General features: G+C 39.8%; 1 protein-coding gene across 1 annotated transcript; it reads right to left on the bottom strand.

Annotated features, from left to right (window-relative positions):
* Positions 1-973: 973 nt before the first annotated feature.
* LOC105516267 (TOX high mobility group box family member 4-like) lies at positions 974-13,695 on the bottom strand. The gene is given in 5 exon segments (XM_011948382.1): positions 974-1,304; positions 1,899-2,490; positions 2,567-2,665; positions 8,885-9,062; positions 13,618-13,695. Coding segments are annotated over 5 exon segments (1,278 nt in total).
* Positions 13,696-14,515: the final 820 nt, after the last annotated feature.

Below are 14,515 nucleotides of genomic sequence, written 5' to 3'. Positions count from 1 at the left end.
CATGCCTATTCATCTCTAGATTTTCTCATGAGCCTCCAGTGGAGGGCAGTGAAAACGAGCTAGTAAATTAGGGCAAAATCATCTTGTGTCTTGGACTCTCAGTTATTTCAAACTGATACTTTAGTCCACAACTGGCTTTTAAGAATCTACTAAACTTTCAGCTGATTTCTTCTAACTGACTTACATGGTGGTCGTCTCTTTTTTCTATGCTCTGCCAATGGCAAGAGTTTGTTTGCGTGTCCTCTCTCTCATTGAAGCGGCTTGTAATTTTTTGGAATTTAATTTATTTGGTTGGCCAGTAACCTTAGCTCTTCAGTGGGCTCATGAAAAGTTTGTGGATTTCCTGTCTTTTTCCAATTGCTAGGGTGAGAGTCATTTCTCTTATGATGTTTTACATCCTAAATGAAAGCAGAACTCTAGAAATTTAAACTTGAAATATAGAAAGAATACAATCAAGAAGACTTCATAAATTTTGTTAATGGCAAATCACCAGGGCAAGGATTCACTAGTTCCTGCTGTGAGGTTCCGTTTGTTTCTGGTCTTGGATTTTCATGTGAGACCATTTCTTTTTCTTTTTCTTCCCCCTAGGCTCAAAGCTGAGTACACTCCCATCATTTTAATAATATTTTAGGCAAGTCCTATGACAATTATACTAACAAGTTTCTTCAACCCCACCACCACCCCTACCTTCTCTATGCTTTGCTTGCCCTTACTCCCTTCACCCTTTCATCTGCTATTACCACTGTTATTTCTACTTGTGGTTGAAAGTAAAAAGCATCTCCAGATTACAGCAAGTTCAGTGGCCCTGCTCTATAATCTGGCCTCTGCTGAAGGGAGAAAATTGGGGGGAAACATGAACAGCCATCATGGGTTGTGATCAGGCATTACCAGAAGCCCAGCTTGTGTTTCAAAAACAGGCTCTTGGACGTGTTCCCAGCAGATAACTCTTCACTGGCTTGGAGAACAGGAAGGACTATTTCACAAACACCACTGTGTTTGAATTTCTAGAGGCTACCCAGACCAAGAATACATCCCTGCAGTGCTTCACCACACACTCATTGCTGCGGTATTCATTGTTCCAGTCCTTACTCACAATGGAAGTGTTCTCACAACCAGAACTCAAACATCGAAGCTGGGGTGACAGTGCCACAGGAGACCTACTCACCAATTCAACATCTATCAGAGAAGGGGACTAAACCTCAGGAACTACATCTGTGATCATCTCACAGATAGTCTCTGGAGAAGTTACCTCCACTGTATGGGCCTCAGGGCTACTTTTCATAGGCTGCTCAGGACTATCCACAGTTGGTGGGACTAGGGTAGTCTGCACTTTCAAAGTGGGTAGAGGCACACTCTTGATCTGCAGAGGAGATAGCTGTTGCTATAAATTGATTCAGACTTTCTGAGGTGGAAGCTATTTCATGGCCTGGAGTGGAGGAGGCTGCTGTGGAATGGTAACTTGCTGCTGAGTCGGAGGCTGTGGCGTCTGTTGTAATGGAGGGGGCTATAGTTGGGGTGGAGGCTGTTGCATAGAAGCAGCAGCAGCTGCTGCTGCCTGCCACACTGACCAAGTGACAATCTGGGCTTGTTGACTGGGCTGGAGAGTAGCGGTACTGGTTTGGCCTAGTTGGAGCCCCTGGGAGGTCGCCACTGTGGCTGGGATGACAGTAACCATCCCTCCTTCAGACATAGTAATGGAAGAGGGCAACGTTTATTTGGTAATAATCAACTTGGTGATATTGGGCTGACCCCCAACTCCCGAAGATGCCTGGTTTGCCACATAGGATGAAAGGGTGGAGTTAACAGTGGATGGGGACAGGGCAGGGGGCTCTACTGAAGCTGGTACTGGAGATACTGGGTCAACAGTAGCCATAGGAGATGGAGAAGGAGTTTGTGATGGTGGTGCTGGATCCAATTCCACTGTTTCCACAGTGGCCTGACACTCTTGGTTGTCTTTGTAAGCAGTCAATGCCTTCAGATACTCTTTCTTGGCAGCTTCAGTTTTCCTCTTATATACCTGTTTTTGCTTCTCTCCGAGACTATCCCACATGGAGGCCACAATTTTTGAAACCTCACCAAAAGTGGCATTAGGATTCTGTCCCTTGATGGCAGCCTGTGTATCATGAAAGAATAAAGCATATGCTGAAACTGGTTTCTGATGTTTATTAGGATCTTTCTTTTTTCTCTTCTTTGGGACCTTCTGCTTTTTCCCTGCTTCCACCACCACTGTCTTCTGGCTGGGAAGTTGCCTCCGGAAATCCTCAACACCATCCTCGTGAAGTGAACTAATAGGTGAAGGGGTGGTTGAAAGACGATCTTCAGGTGACTGGGCAGGTGGCAAGATGGTGCCACCCCCTGAGCTCAAACCCAGTTGGAAACTCAGTTCTGACTGATCAATGGTGGTCAACTGGCTATGCCCTATCAAGTCAGATGTCATGTCTGTTGTTGGTACATCAATTGTAACAGGTGGGTTGGCAGTATACTGAGTTCCTATAGAGTAGTCCAAGTCCATGATCAAGCCTCCACTGAGGATCCCTGCCCTGCTCCATCAAGCCATGGGTCATACCCAGAGGTATGTTCAATGTCTGGACCCCATACTGGGCTGAAAAACTGCCATTCTGTGAAGAGGAAGGGTCTGCCAGGTCATCAAAGTGGTCAACCACATCTGAAACAGCCAATGAGGAATCAGAATCCAAGGAGATAGGTGAGATTTCAAATTCCTCATCACCCAAGCTTGGTGTATGGAATGTCTCAGCCCCTGACAGGAAGGGGTGTGAAGGCCCTGTGATCATCAGGTAAATGTCATTTCCTCTGTGAAACTCCCATCTTCACACAACCGCTCCTACCATCTCAGATTGTCATTGCTCCCACCGTCCCCACTGGACTCGGAACTGTGAGACTACCTCTTGTATCATGTGTATCCTATTTAACTTTCCTTAAACAAGCCTGTGTTCTTTGCATCTGAAAACCTTAAAAAGTGTTTGAAACCCAGCATCTCAGAACCAGGAGCACATCGAACTCACATTATGTGGTAGGCAACACTCTAAAGATGCCCTCCCCCAAGATTCTTATCTCTTGGTTGTTCAAACAATAATGCAGGTACTGCTGTAAAGGAATTTTGAACACATAAAGTCCCAAGTCAGTTACCTTAACTTAATTAATAAGTTAATTAATGAGTTAATTAATTAATTAATTAAGACAGAGTCTCTCTTTGTTGCCCAGGCTGGAGTGCAGTAGTGTGATCTCAGCTCACTGCAACCTCTGCCTACTGGGTTCAAGTGATTCTCATGCCTCAGCTTCTCGAGTAGCTGGGATTACAGGCGCGAACCACCACTGCTGGCTAATTTTTGTATTTCTAGTAGAGATGAGGTTTCACCATGTTGCCAAGGCTGGGCTTGAACTCCTGACCTCAAGTGATCTGCCTGTCTCATCCTCCTCAAAGTGCTAGGATTACATGTGTAAGCCAACATGCCTGGTCGAAAGTCAGTTCACTTTAAAACGTGGGGATTGTCCAGGTGGGCCTGACTCAATTAGTTGACCCCTTTTAAAGCAGAAAGTTTTCTATGACTGGAAGCAGGAGAAGTCAGAGAAATCTGAAGCATGAGAAGGATTTAGTGTGCTGTTCTTCGCCTTGATGCTGGACAGGTTCCGTACAAGGACCACAGAGTGGCTACAAGTAGCTGAGGGCAAACCCAGCTAACAGCCAACAAGGAAACAGCCACCTCCGTTCTACAACCACAAGGAACTGAATTTTACCAACAGCAGGAATGAGATTGGAAGATGATCCCAAGCTCCAGAAGAGAACATAACCAGCTGACAGATTGATTTTAGCCCTGTGATACCCTGAGCTGAGGTCCCAGTCATACCATCCGGGATTTCTGACCTATAGAACGTGAGATAATGAACAGGTATTGTTTTAAGCTGCTAAATGTCTGGTAGTTTGTTAGGCAGCAATAGATCACTAATGCGTGTTGATTTCAAGTGAGTGGGACTCTCTGGAGCTGTGTGAGGCTGCAACACTTAATGTAAATAATTTTGTGACCATGTGTTATCAGTACAAATACTTTTGGAAAACCACATTTTCATAATCAGGATGAAAGATTAATGATGTTGAGTGGACTTATAGCAGAGACCGATCACAGAAAGCATGGAGGCAACACTATGAAACAAAACTTGAATACTCAAGTGTGGAGGTTAGTGATACAGAAAGCAGATTCTATCAGTAAGTGAGAATTAAAGCAACTGGCATTCATCTAGGAACTAATCTTAGCTCAAGTGGAAAACACAACTAATATTGCTAACTCTAACTCAGCTTTGGTTTAAAGGATGATAATATGGTGGATAAATAATGATAAAAAAAATAGCAACAACAACCACTGATGAAACATTTACTCTGTGTCAGGTACCATCCTAGCAATGTTACATGTGCTCTTTCTAACTCTCACAAAACTTTTGAAGTTGATACTATTAATCCTCTTTTATCCCTTGGGTAGTAGTAATGAAGAATGATCCTGAGATTAATCAGGAAAGAAATGGGAAACAAAGGCAGCATTTTGGCACAGGAAGTTTAAATGCCTGTTTTAGTTTCATGATGTGCCTTTAATCTTGGAGTCTCAATAATCGTTAGTTGCTCTGGATAAAGGAGGAACCACACTCTTTAATTCATGAAACTTGAAGAATACCCTTCTCAATGCACTTAAAACACCTGGTTTCTGAGCCAGAATCACTAAATTTAGGCCCTCTTTATCACTTGTTTTAAAAGTAATTCATGCTTTATCTGAAGCATATCATGTAATAATACATATAATATAGGTTAAAAACATTTACTGATCTTAAAAAATTGGATTATCAGTACATTTGGTCACACGGTATTAGAGTACTCCTGGAGATAATGATGCCCTATTCCTTCAGTCTAAGAACAGATGGCAATTAATTTCTCCAGCATTATCTGGTTTACAGATATATAATAGTGATAAAAATCAACAATAATAAAATACTGGTAACCATTATTTTTCACCAGTTTTATTCATGTACCACAAATGGTTTAATTTTCTTAATTAAATCAGCACTAAAATCAAAATCATAGAAAAGAAGATGGGCTGAATCTCCCTAAATGATAGAGCACTCAAGCATTTTTACTTTTTCACTGAGACAAAAAACAAAAGCAAATAAACAAACAACAACAAAAAAAACCCTGTCCGCCCAGGAGCTAATCCATTTTCCACACTCATTATTATTCAGATGAGTCTTTTGTAAGACAAAGATGTCAGCATAGCTTCTTTCAGTGTCTGAGAACGCCTTTCTTATTTGGATTGTACAAATAAAGAGGACCCTCTGGATCTAATTAAGAGATTTTTCACCTGCCATCATTCATTCATTCAGTTCACAAACATTTATGGAACACGTGCTATATTCAAGGCACAATGTTAAATACTGTATTACACTAAGAGTTATGCCACAATGGGTCAATCATAAAACCACACTCTTAATTAATCTTGCGATTTTTAATGATTTAATTCTTTCATTCAGCAAGGCCTTATTAACAACCAAGTGCCAGGCTAGGCACTGGGGCTGCCAAAATGAACTCACAATCTCTGCTTTCACGTGCTCATAATCTAATGGGGGGAGGCAGAGACATAAACAAGTAATTACTGTGCAATTGAGGTCCTACTTATAAAGGTCTGTGATGGTGTAATGGAGCCTGTGTGTGTGTGTGTGTGTGTGTGTTAGTGTTACTAGAGGGGAGTAGTGGAAGAGTCAGAGAAGGTCTTCCTGGAGAGATGACACTTGAAGGACAAGTAATAGTTTCCAGGGGAGGGAGGATAGAATGTTCTGGGGAATGTAGGAGTGAATATACCAGGTACAGGGAAGGGCTTTGGAAGACATTTGTGGGAAGTCACATCATATCTGGGGAATTGCAGTCACATATGGCTGGGAGGATATGGAACTACCTGGAGATGAGATTGGAGAGATATGGAATGACAGAATTACGTTTGAGTATTATTTAGGTCAAGCCAGATGAATTTACCAACATTAGACTATTTTGACTTACAAAAACAGCAATTTAAAGAATATTTCAGGATGATATAATAATGATGTACAAGCACCAGTAAATAACCACACAAACATAATTTATTATAATTGTTATTGTTACTGTTATTATTTGCACTTCCCACTCCCTACCCTGATCAGAAATGGCTTCTCCCTAGGTCCAAGGTTGCTCCCTCTGTCTAGGGGAGATTCTGGGTTCACATGCAGTTAACTAATCTTGGTTGCCACAGTTGGTGAGAGTGGGACTGGGTAAATGAATTCATCAGGACTACATTGGAAAAACAGTTGGAGTAATAATGACAATAAAATCCTATATTTGTTTTGTTTTGTTTGAGGTGGAGTCTCGCTCTGTTGTCCAGGTTGGAATGCAGTGGTGTGATCTTGGCTCGCTGTAACCTCCGTCTCCCGGGTTCAGGAGATTCTCCTGCCTCAGCCCCCCAAGTAGCTGGGATTACAGGCGTGTGCCACCATACGTGGCTAATTTTTGTATTTTTAGTAGAGACAAAAACCCTATATTTGAACACCAAAGAGTGCCAGCCACTGTGCTAAGTCCCTCATAGGCATTACCTCTAATTCTCACAGCAAAACCCAGGTAGGGATTTTTATACCCGTTTTACATATGGATACTCCAAGGCTCTAAAGAGGCCAGACAACTTGCTCAGTGCCACTCTGCTAGTAAGCAGCAGAGCTGGGACTATTCCTGTCTAATTTCACCGGACACTCCCCTTCAAGGAGGCCTAGTGAGAGTGACTGCAGTGGAACTAGAGAGGACCTAATCACCAGCTGAGTTTAAAAACTATTGCCCTGAAAAAAGTGAGTGAAGCCCTGTGAATTACTTCAGAGTGTCAGAAATCTTTGTTTCTAATTTCAATTTTTTCTCCTTAGAAAGTGAGAAAGAGGAGAGTGTAGAAGATGGGGATGGGGCACAAAAGAGGCATTTGGGTAATATAGGGAGAAAAGTGAGCACCCATTCTTATCCTCCACATCCGGGCTGGCAGGGGATCCGCTGGGTCTAGAATTTAACTCTTTCTTTGCTGTGGCAAGAACAAAGCTCATTCTGCTTAGCAAAGTCCTTCTCACCAACAGCTACATAACAGGGAGGAATACTGTGTGGCCATTATAGGACAAAAATATTTCACTTGATTTATTCCCCTAAAAGATTGCATGGGAAAGAATGTGTGATCAAGAGAATACAACGTTAAAACTGGAAACATGTTACTGAGGAAATATTCTTAACCTTTGAAGTTAGACAACATTTTCATCACTTTGAGATGGCAGTCCGGTTGAGACTCTGAAGTTCCCGTAGTTTTGTCATTGCGAAGCCACCCAGCACACCATAATACACAGTGGGAACAAAGCCTCTGGAGGCCCCTGTGATCCACGAGCACAGTGTCTCATCTATTATCCAAGTGGCCTGTTCTAGAAACCATCTTTTGGGTGTGTCTTTTCATTTGTTTCTTCTGTCTCCCATGCCGAGAGTGATGACAAGGGTCATTTCTCGTTAATGTTGTGGACGCTGCACTCAGAGTGACCTTTCTCACTGAGAAACAGCCTTTCACAGTCTGGATTTTTAAACAGTTTTCTCAAAAAAAAAAAAGTGAGTGTATTTCTTTAAAGATCACACTTTGAGTTTAGAGTTAGATGCCTGTAGCTCTCTCAGTCTTTTTGTAAGAAATATAATTTTGTCAGGGTCTGAAAGAGAAACTAACTCTAGGATTATTTTGCAGGAGCAAAAGAGAAGTAATTTTCAGCAAAGTGGAATATATCATTAATCTTTCCAATGGAAAACATTATAGTAAATCAATAAATCACTTAGAAAGGTTTCCACTCCCTCCTGGCCATTCCATGGGTCAGTTGTGCCAACTTATAAAATGCTTCCTGAAAACAATATTTTATTGATAACTGGAATGATTGTTATAAAACACTAACTTTCCTAAAGTATATTTTTTAGTCATCTTTTTAGCATTTGAGCTGCACTGTTGTTGGTGGATGTTCTGCGCACGGCATTTTTAGCACAAGGAGGTAAAGCAGTTGACAAATGCCAAAGGACCAATGCGCTTAATGCATCTGGAGCTGTATCTCAATCTAATTTTTAAGTTATTGATGACAAAGTTTGGCCTTCTCTCGGCATCTGGAACAATTTGGAGCTGTCTGTTTCCCAATCATCAGCTACTACATAGCCACTAACTAGCAACAAAAATTTGTTATTGGCCTAAGTAGGATGCATCTTAAACAATAGTCTTACTTGTGATTCTTTACATTTCCCTGCTCCCCTCTCATAATCAAGAGTTAAGTGTAATAAAAGCTAATATTTGGCAATGCAGAGTTTTAGAGATGCTAAGCTTAATTCACTGTTATAGGTTGTCTAAAGATGCTTAGGGATAGCCTTTTGTTGAGCGTGTGTTCCAGGTCAGCTTAGACAGTGCAGATTGTGCCACAGGGATGGAGAGAGGAAACAAGGCAGGAGGGGATGACGTCAGGTCGATTCTGTGGCAGGCTATCAAGATCATGCTGAATGGTGGAGCCCTCTCTAATATCCAGCTCCATCTCAGATCATCTTCCTTAATACTTGGCTCAACGTCCTAGGACTTAAGACATTTTCAGGTGCCTCTGGCAGAACAATTTATAGTTTTGAGTCTTGGCACATGGCATATTTCAAAGACCTCCGGGGTCCATTGCTCTTAATCTTTATCTGTACCCGTGGAAGGATCCTGCTAACTTGTGTATAGTGGAGCAAAGGGGCCAGCCACTCAGAGAATGCTTGTGTGCTGGCCTGGCCTGGCCTGGTCTGGCTCCTCTGCACGAGCGTGCCCCAGAGGCTGGAGAAGGATACAGCTGGCCAGAGGCTCCTGTCCCTCATCTCCTGTCCTCTCTGATGCAGGTGGCTCAGTGACTGCTGTCGTGCGCGAGGGAACGTTGCCCATGATCCAGGTGCTCAGTCCAGAGAGAATGTTCCCTATTGAAATCATGTTGGGAACATAGCCCTTCAAAGCCAGTCGCTGTGGGTCCTTCTGTTATTGGGAGAGACCATGTCAAATGTTTAACAAAAGTGTTTCAGCAGTCTCTCTCCTTTTTGTGATTTGTGTAGAAAAAGAAGGTTAAATCTGGTGTCTGTCCTTAGCAGAGAAAACAGATACTCCAGTGCTGTCTCTTATTTTTACAGCATACTTGGAGAATGTACAACTGATTAAGGTATGTAATGTTTGAAAATTTAGTTAAAAGTAAAGAGATAGGGCATTCTTTGATTTGAAATCCTTTTGTCTAGAAAAATGGTTTGTACTTGAAGAAAGAACTTGGTGTGGCAAAGTATGAGTGAAAAATAAATAGTGAAGAATTTTCTAACAACAATGTTGCCTGAAATGCACGGGAACCTAAAAAACAAACAAACAAACAACAAAAAAAAACCAACTCAAAAACAATTCTTTCTTTTTAACCTGTGCCATTTCCAGTGTAAGGTCTGAATGGCAAAACTTTATGCATTTATTTAATCTAAAATTAAATACTTTGATATTTATACTTATCTTTTTCTTTTTGAACATTACTTTTGAAAATGAATATAACACAGTTAGAGATTCAATTATATACAAAATATTTTCTGTAATATGATAAATATGTGCCTCAGCATCGTAAATTAAAGGCTGTATCCTAGCCTTTGGTTGTGAGCTCATTTCTATATGAGATCCATTGAAAATTTTATTACTATGTAGATCACACAATGGAATAACAGTGTTAATAACTTGATACCGTAGCTGCAGGATTTGTAACCTACTCTTCTGAAGCTAACAGCCCTAGGGCCAACGGCTGCTCATTTATTTCACCATATTTAAATCAATTGTAGAGGCAGTCAGACAATAAATTGTGTGTCCATCTCTAGTAATAAAATTGGCATCTCAAACAGCAGAGACTTGTACAAAGATTTTACAGCTCCCCTTTTGGGATGGATTCTTCTTTGTACTATCTCCTGCAGGGGAAAAAAATGTGCTTAGATGTAAAATAACATTTTTTTTTTTTCTGTTCTCTTGTTAAATTCTCTGTCTTACCACCGTATAGTTGAGCCCAATGATTTTAGCTTCTGTAAAGCTCCCACTTACTGCTTGAGGGGAATTCTTTTGTCTGGGCAATGGAACAAGATAACCGACTTAATCCTCCTAGTAACACGTGAGTCGCCATGTATCATTTTAATCTGCAAAACACTAGGGCTGAGTACTGTCACATGCTGATTTTACTTTTCTATGAGAAAGTGACTCCCTGGCTCAATGATGGATTGCTTGTTCTCTTTAAACAACAGTCAAGATGGTGAATGCCCTGGGGTGATAGACAGAGTGTGCAATGGGAATGGGGGCAAATCTGATGGCCCGGTTCAAGTTCACCTGACAAAGCTGGAGCAGTTTGCAAGCAGCATTCGAGAAAGGATTATTCACACTTGCATTATATTTTTGAATGCATTTTTCTCCTTGTGCAGCTGCAAAGCTCCCTCACACTGAAGGTTTATGCACCATAATAAAGAGATTTATTTTTTTTTTTCTCTCACCCTCTCTTGCTTGCTTCTTGTACTTTACACCTAGTTTCTACTGAACTGTTCAGGCAGAGGACATCTGTATATTCAAACTACACAGAACAAATATCATCTTCAAAATAATAGCACTGCTAAAAGACAGTAACAAAAGCCTGACATTTCTGATATCTGAAGAAACAAAGATTGTCTCTCCTTAAGTTGAAATGAACTCCTCAAACTTTGCTTTTTAAATATTGTTATTTCAAAACTCAACTCACTCCACAAGCAAAAGATTAAAATAAAAGTCAATTTCTTAGTTCAACTTAGAAAAATACTGAAGTTTTCCTAAGAATTACTTGAAAATTTTTCAATATCTTGTTTGCTATGAGACAAATATTAAAGAATGGAGGGAGAAAAATCAGAAAAGTTTAAACACAAGGAAGCAAAATAAGTTTCTTGATAAGTTAGAGGAAGGACTGAGAAATGCTATTTCTTTTTCTTTCCAACTTTTCGTCCTTCCATCCATCCACTCATCTGTCCACACCCTACATTGTTGCAGAATGGTTTTCTGAAGCCTGGAGAGCTCAGACTTTCTTTTCTTATTGCCTCTCATCCTATGTAGCAGGAGTTAGTAAGCTAATCAGCACTTACTGATCATCTAAGATGCAAATAATTCTTATTGGTATTTCATATTATTATGCAGAACTATAATAAGCCAGGGCTAGGGAGTACCAAGAGGCAGAAGGCCTAGTTCATTCAGGCTGGTGAGATAGAGCCATCTCCGAGGTGCCCTCGGTGATCCCCACATGCTGGTATCCATGCCCCTTTGGTCCCCTCCCACATTGTACAAGGGTTGGTCTGTGTGACCGGGGACCAAAAGAGTACAAATGAGATGATATGTTACTTCGGAGGCAAGATTAGGTTATAAAAAGACACTGAGGCTTCCGCCTCTCTCTCCCTTCAATTTTTCCTGCTGCCATGTTGTTCTATGGACAGGCCCACATGGTGAGGAACAGAAGCCTCTGACCCACAGCCAGCAAGGAAGAGGTCTCCTTGCCAAAAGCTATATGAGAGAGCTTGGGAGCAGATTCCCCAGTCCTGGGGAAGCCTTCAGAGGACTGGAGCTGCAGCTGACATCCTGATTGCCAGCTTAAGAGAGACTGAGTCAGAACTACCCAGTTAAGCCACTCCTCCTCACCCTTTCTGATCTATAGAAACTGTAAGAAGTAATAAATGTTGTTTTAATCCTCTATGTTTTGGGGTTAATTTGTCATGCAGCAATAGATAAATAATACACAAGATAATTATAACTGAACTACAGTAGATAATGTGATATAATTGTCTATTAGCTTCTATAATAATTGTGAAATGAGAGTTGCAGTTATTTTAAGACATCAAAAGAGGGGTACCTTACCCGGGTTGTGGTGGGGAGGGAAAGGGAATAAAGGATGTCAGGGAAGATTTCTTGAAGGAGGTGTTGGATGAGGTGAGTCTTCAAGGATGAGAAGACATGGGGTGTGATTTTTCTGGTAGGTATAAAAACAGCATGAAAACAGTTACTAAGTGACAAAGCATCGTATTGTGGTGTGGGAGGTGGCAGGATGAACTATAAACTGAAACCATAAGTAGTTCAGTGTTTCTAGAGTGTAAATTGCAAGACTAGGAGTATTGATGGGCTAAGGAAGAAAGCTGTACATATTCATCTAATAATGTGGACTTTTATTGGAAAAGAGAATCATTTGAATTTCTTGTTAAATATTATTTTTTGAGATAAGTAATACAAGCTTAATGCAGAAAATTTTGCAAACAAATGATAAAGAAGAAAATGAAATCCACTGTAATAAGTTTACTAGGGAAAAACACTATCAGTATTTCAATATACTATATATATATATATATATATATATATTTCTATTTAGATGAACTCTCCAACAACCTGATGAACTTGAAAGTTTAGTCTTCTCTTGTCAAGCCTCCAGATGAGAACATAGTTTAACCAACACCTTGATTGCAGCCTGTGAGACTCTGAGCTGAGGATCAGCTAAGCTGTGCCCAGACTCCTGACCCACAGAAACTGTGAGATAATAAAATGTATGTGTTGGTTGAAGCTGCTAAGTTTGAGATACGAAGCAACAGAAAACTAATACTCCTTTCTATTCAGGCTTTCAGCTGCAGCACTCAACTATGTCTGCTAATATTAAGGTCACCAGTGAACTCCACATTGCTAAATTCAAAAATTAAGTTCACAGTTTTCATCTGACTTATCTGTCAGCGGCATCTGACACAGTTGATCGTTCCCTCCTTGATTCATATTCTTTGCTTGACTCAGAGGATTCCCTCTTCTTTGTACTCTTTCTCCCTCTAAAACCCCCACTAGATGATGTTGGACCTTCTTTTCTCTTCATCTCTTAATCACTCATTTGTATTTTCTGTCCTTTTATCTTTCTGCTGCATTTTAGCTAATTCCTTCATCTCTCTTTCCATTTTAATAATTCTTTCTTGAACTATGTCTAATCTGCTGTTTAACCTTTCTAGTAAGTTATATAGTCAATTACTGTATTTTTCATTTTCTAGAAAATCAATTTGACTTTTTAAAAACTAATCTGGCCTTTAAAAATGTTTATACAAAGCTTTGAACATTTTAAAAGAATACTGGATATTTATTGTTACTTTTATGCAATATATAAATGTATAACAACATTAAATAAAAGTGAATGTGCAACAATAGTAAGGGGAATGATAACCAACAATTTCTGGACAGTAATTTTCTCTTGGATAGAGGAGGAAGTAGAGATCAGGGATGGAGGCTTCAAAAACAGTATTACATTTCATTTCTTCAACCGGGTGTTGGGTATAAATAAAAATTTAAAGATATTTAAAAAATGCAATTTCTTGCACATTCCTCTCAATAGTACTATTTCTGCTTTTTATAACTCAGAGATATGCATTGCTACAAAATCTTTATTTCTCTAAAATTCCTAGTTATGCCAATGCCATCTCACTTAGCAGATATCCTAGCTTTTTGACTTAACAAAGAAAAGTGGGCTCTGAGGTGCTTTCCATCAATTTACTTCTTTATCACCTCCAATTTCCAGTTTTTTCACCCATTGTTGCTCTTCTTTTTCTTCTGTGTCGGTAGAAATAACCATATTTCTTTCAAAATGTAAATATCCTGAACTTTATTCCCAATTTCGTCTTCCACAAACAGGGATTCACAAACTTTTTCTGTAAAGGTCCATATAGTAAATATTTTTAACTTTGCAAAATCCTGTCTATGTCACAATGTTATTCAGTTCTGCTATTGCAGCTGTAGATAGAACATAATTGAATAAGTGACTATGTTCCAATAAAATTTTATTTACAAAAACAGATGTCAGCAGCTTTGACCTCATGGATCATAGTTTGTTGACCCCCTTCTACAACATCTCAAAGGTCACTCTGTCAATTAATAGCCTCTTTTGCTGTCAGCAATCTTTTTTCACTGTTCTTTCACCCCAAAAATTGTTTTTTTTCTTGATTTTTTTCTGCTGAATTTCACATTGCTGAATGTTCCTCCTTATATTCTTTCCTGATTAGTTTGTTTGATACCAATCTTGGTTTTCATCTTCTTTATCTATTGATTCTTCAAACTTTTCTTGGTATTTCTTCCTTTCTATCATACTACATTTAAGAATTTTTTTTTTTTTGAGATTTAAAAATATATAGAAAAGTAGAAAGACTGGTACAATGAATTGCTATGTAACCATCTCCCTTCAATATTAACCCCAAAGAGTCAAGCTGCTTTTACATCTTTTTCCAAATTTTTCTTTTGGTTGAATGTTCTTAAGATATCACTTCATCGTTTTGTCTAACACTCAGTCCATATTCAAAATCCCCAATTGACTAAAAAATGTCATTTTATCACTGATTTGTTATCCCACTTTTAGTGATCAGATTGATTGAAGTGTGAGTAGCATCAGCCTGATTCTT

Source organism: Colobus angolensis, unplaced genomic scaffold (assembly GCF_000951035.1).
Source record: "Colobus angolensis palliatus isolate OR3802 unplaced genomic scaffold, Cang.pa_1.0 Scaffold279, whole genome shotgun sequence".
Taxonomy (NCBI): Eukaryota; Metazoa; Chordata; class Mammalia; order Primates; family Cercopithecidae; genus Colobus; species Colobus angolensis.
Note: the sequence above shows the minus strand (reverse complement) of the source record. Positions and strands in the feature narration are given on the sequence as shown.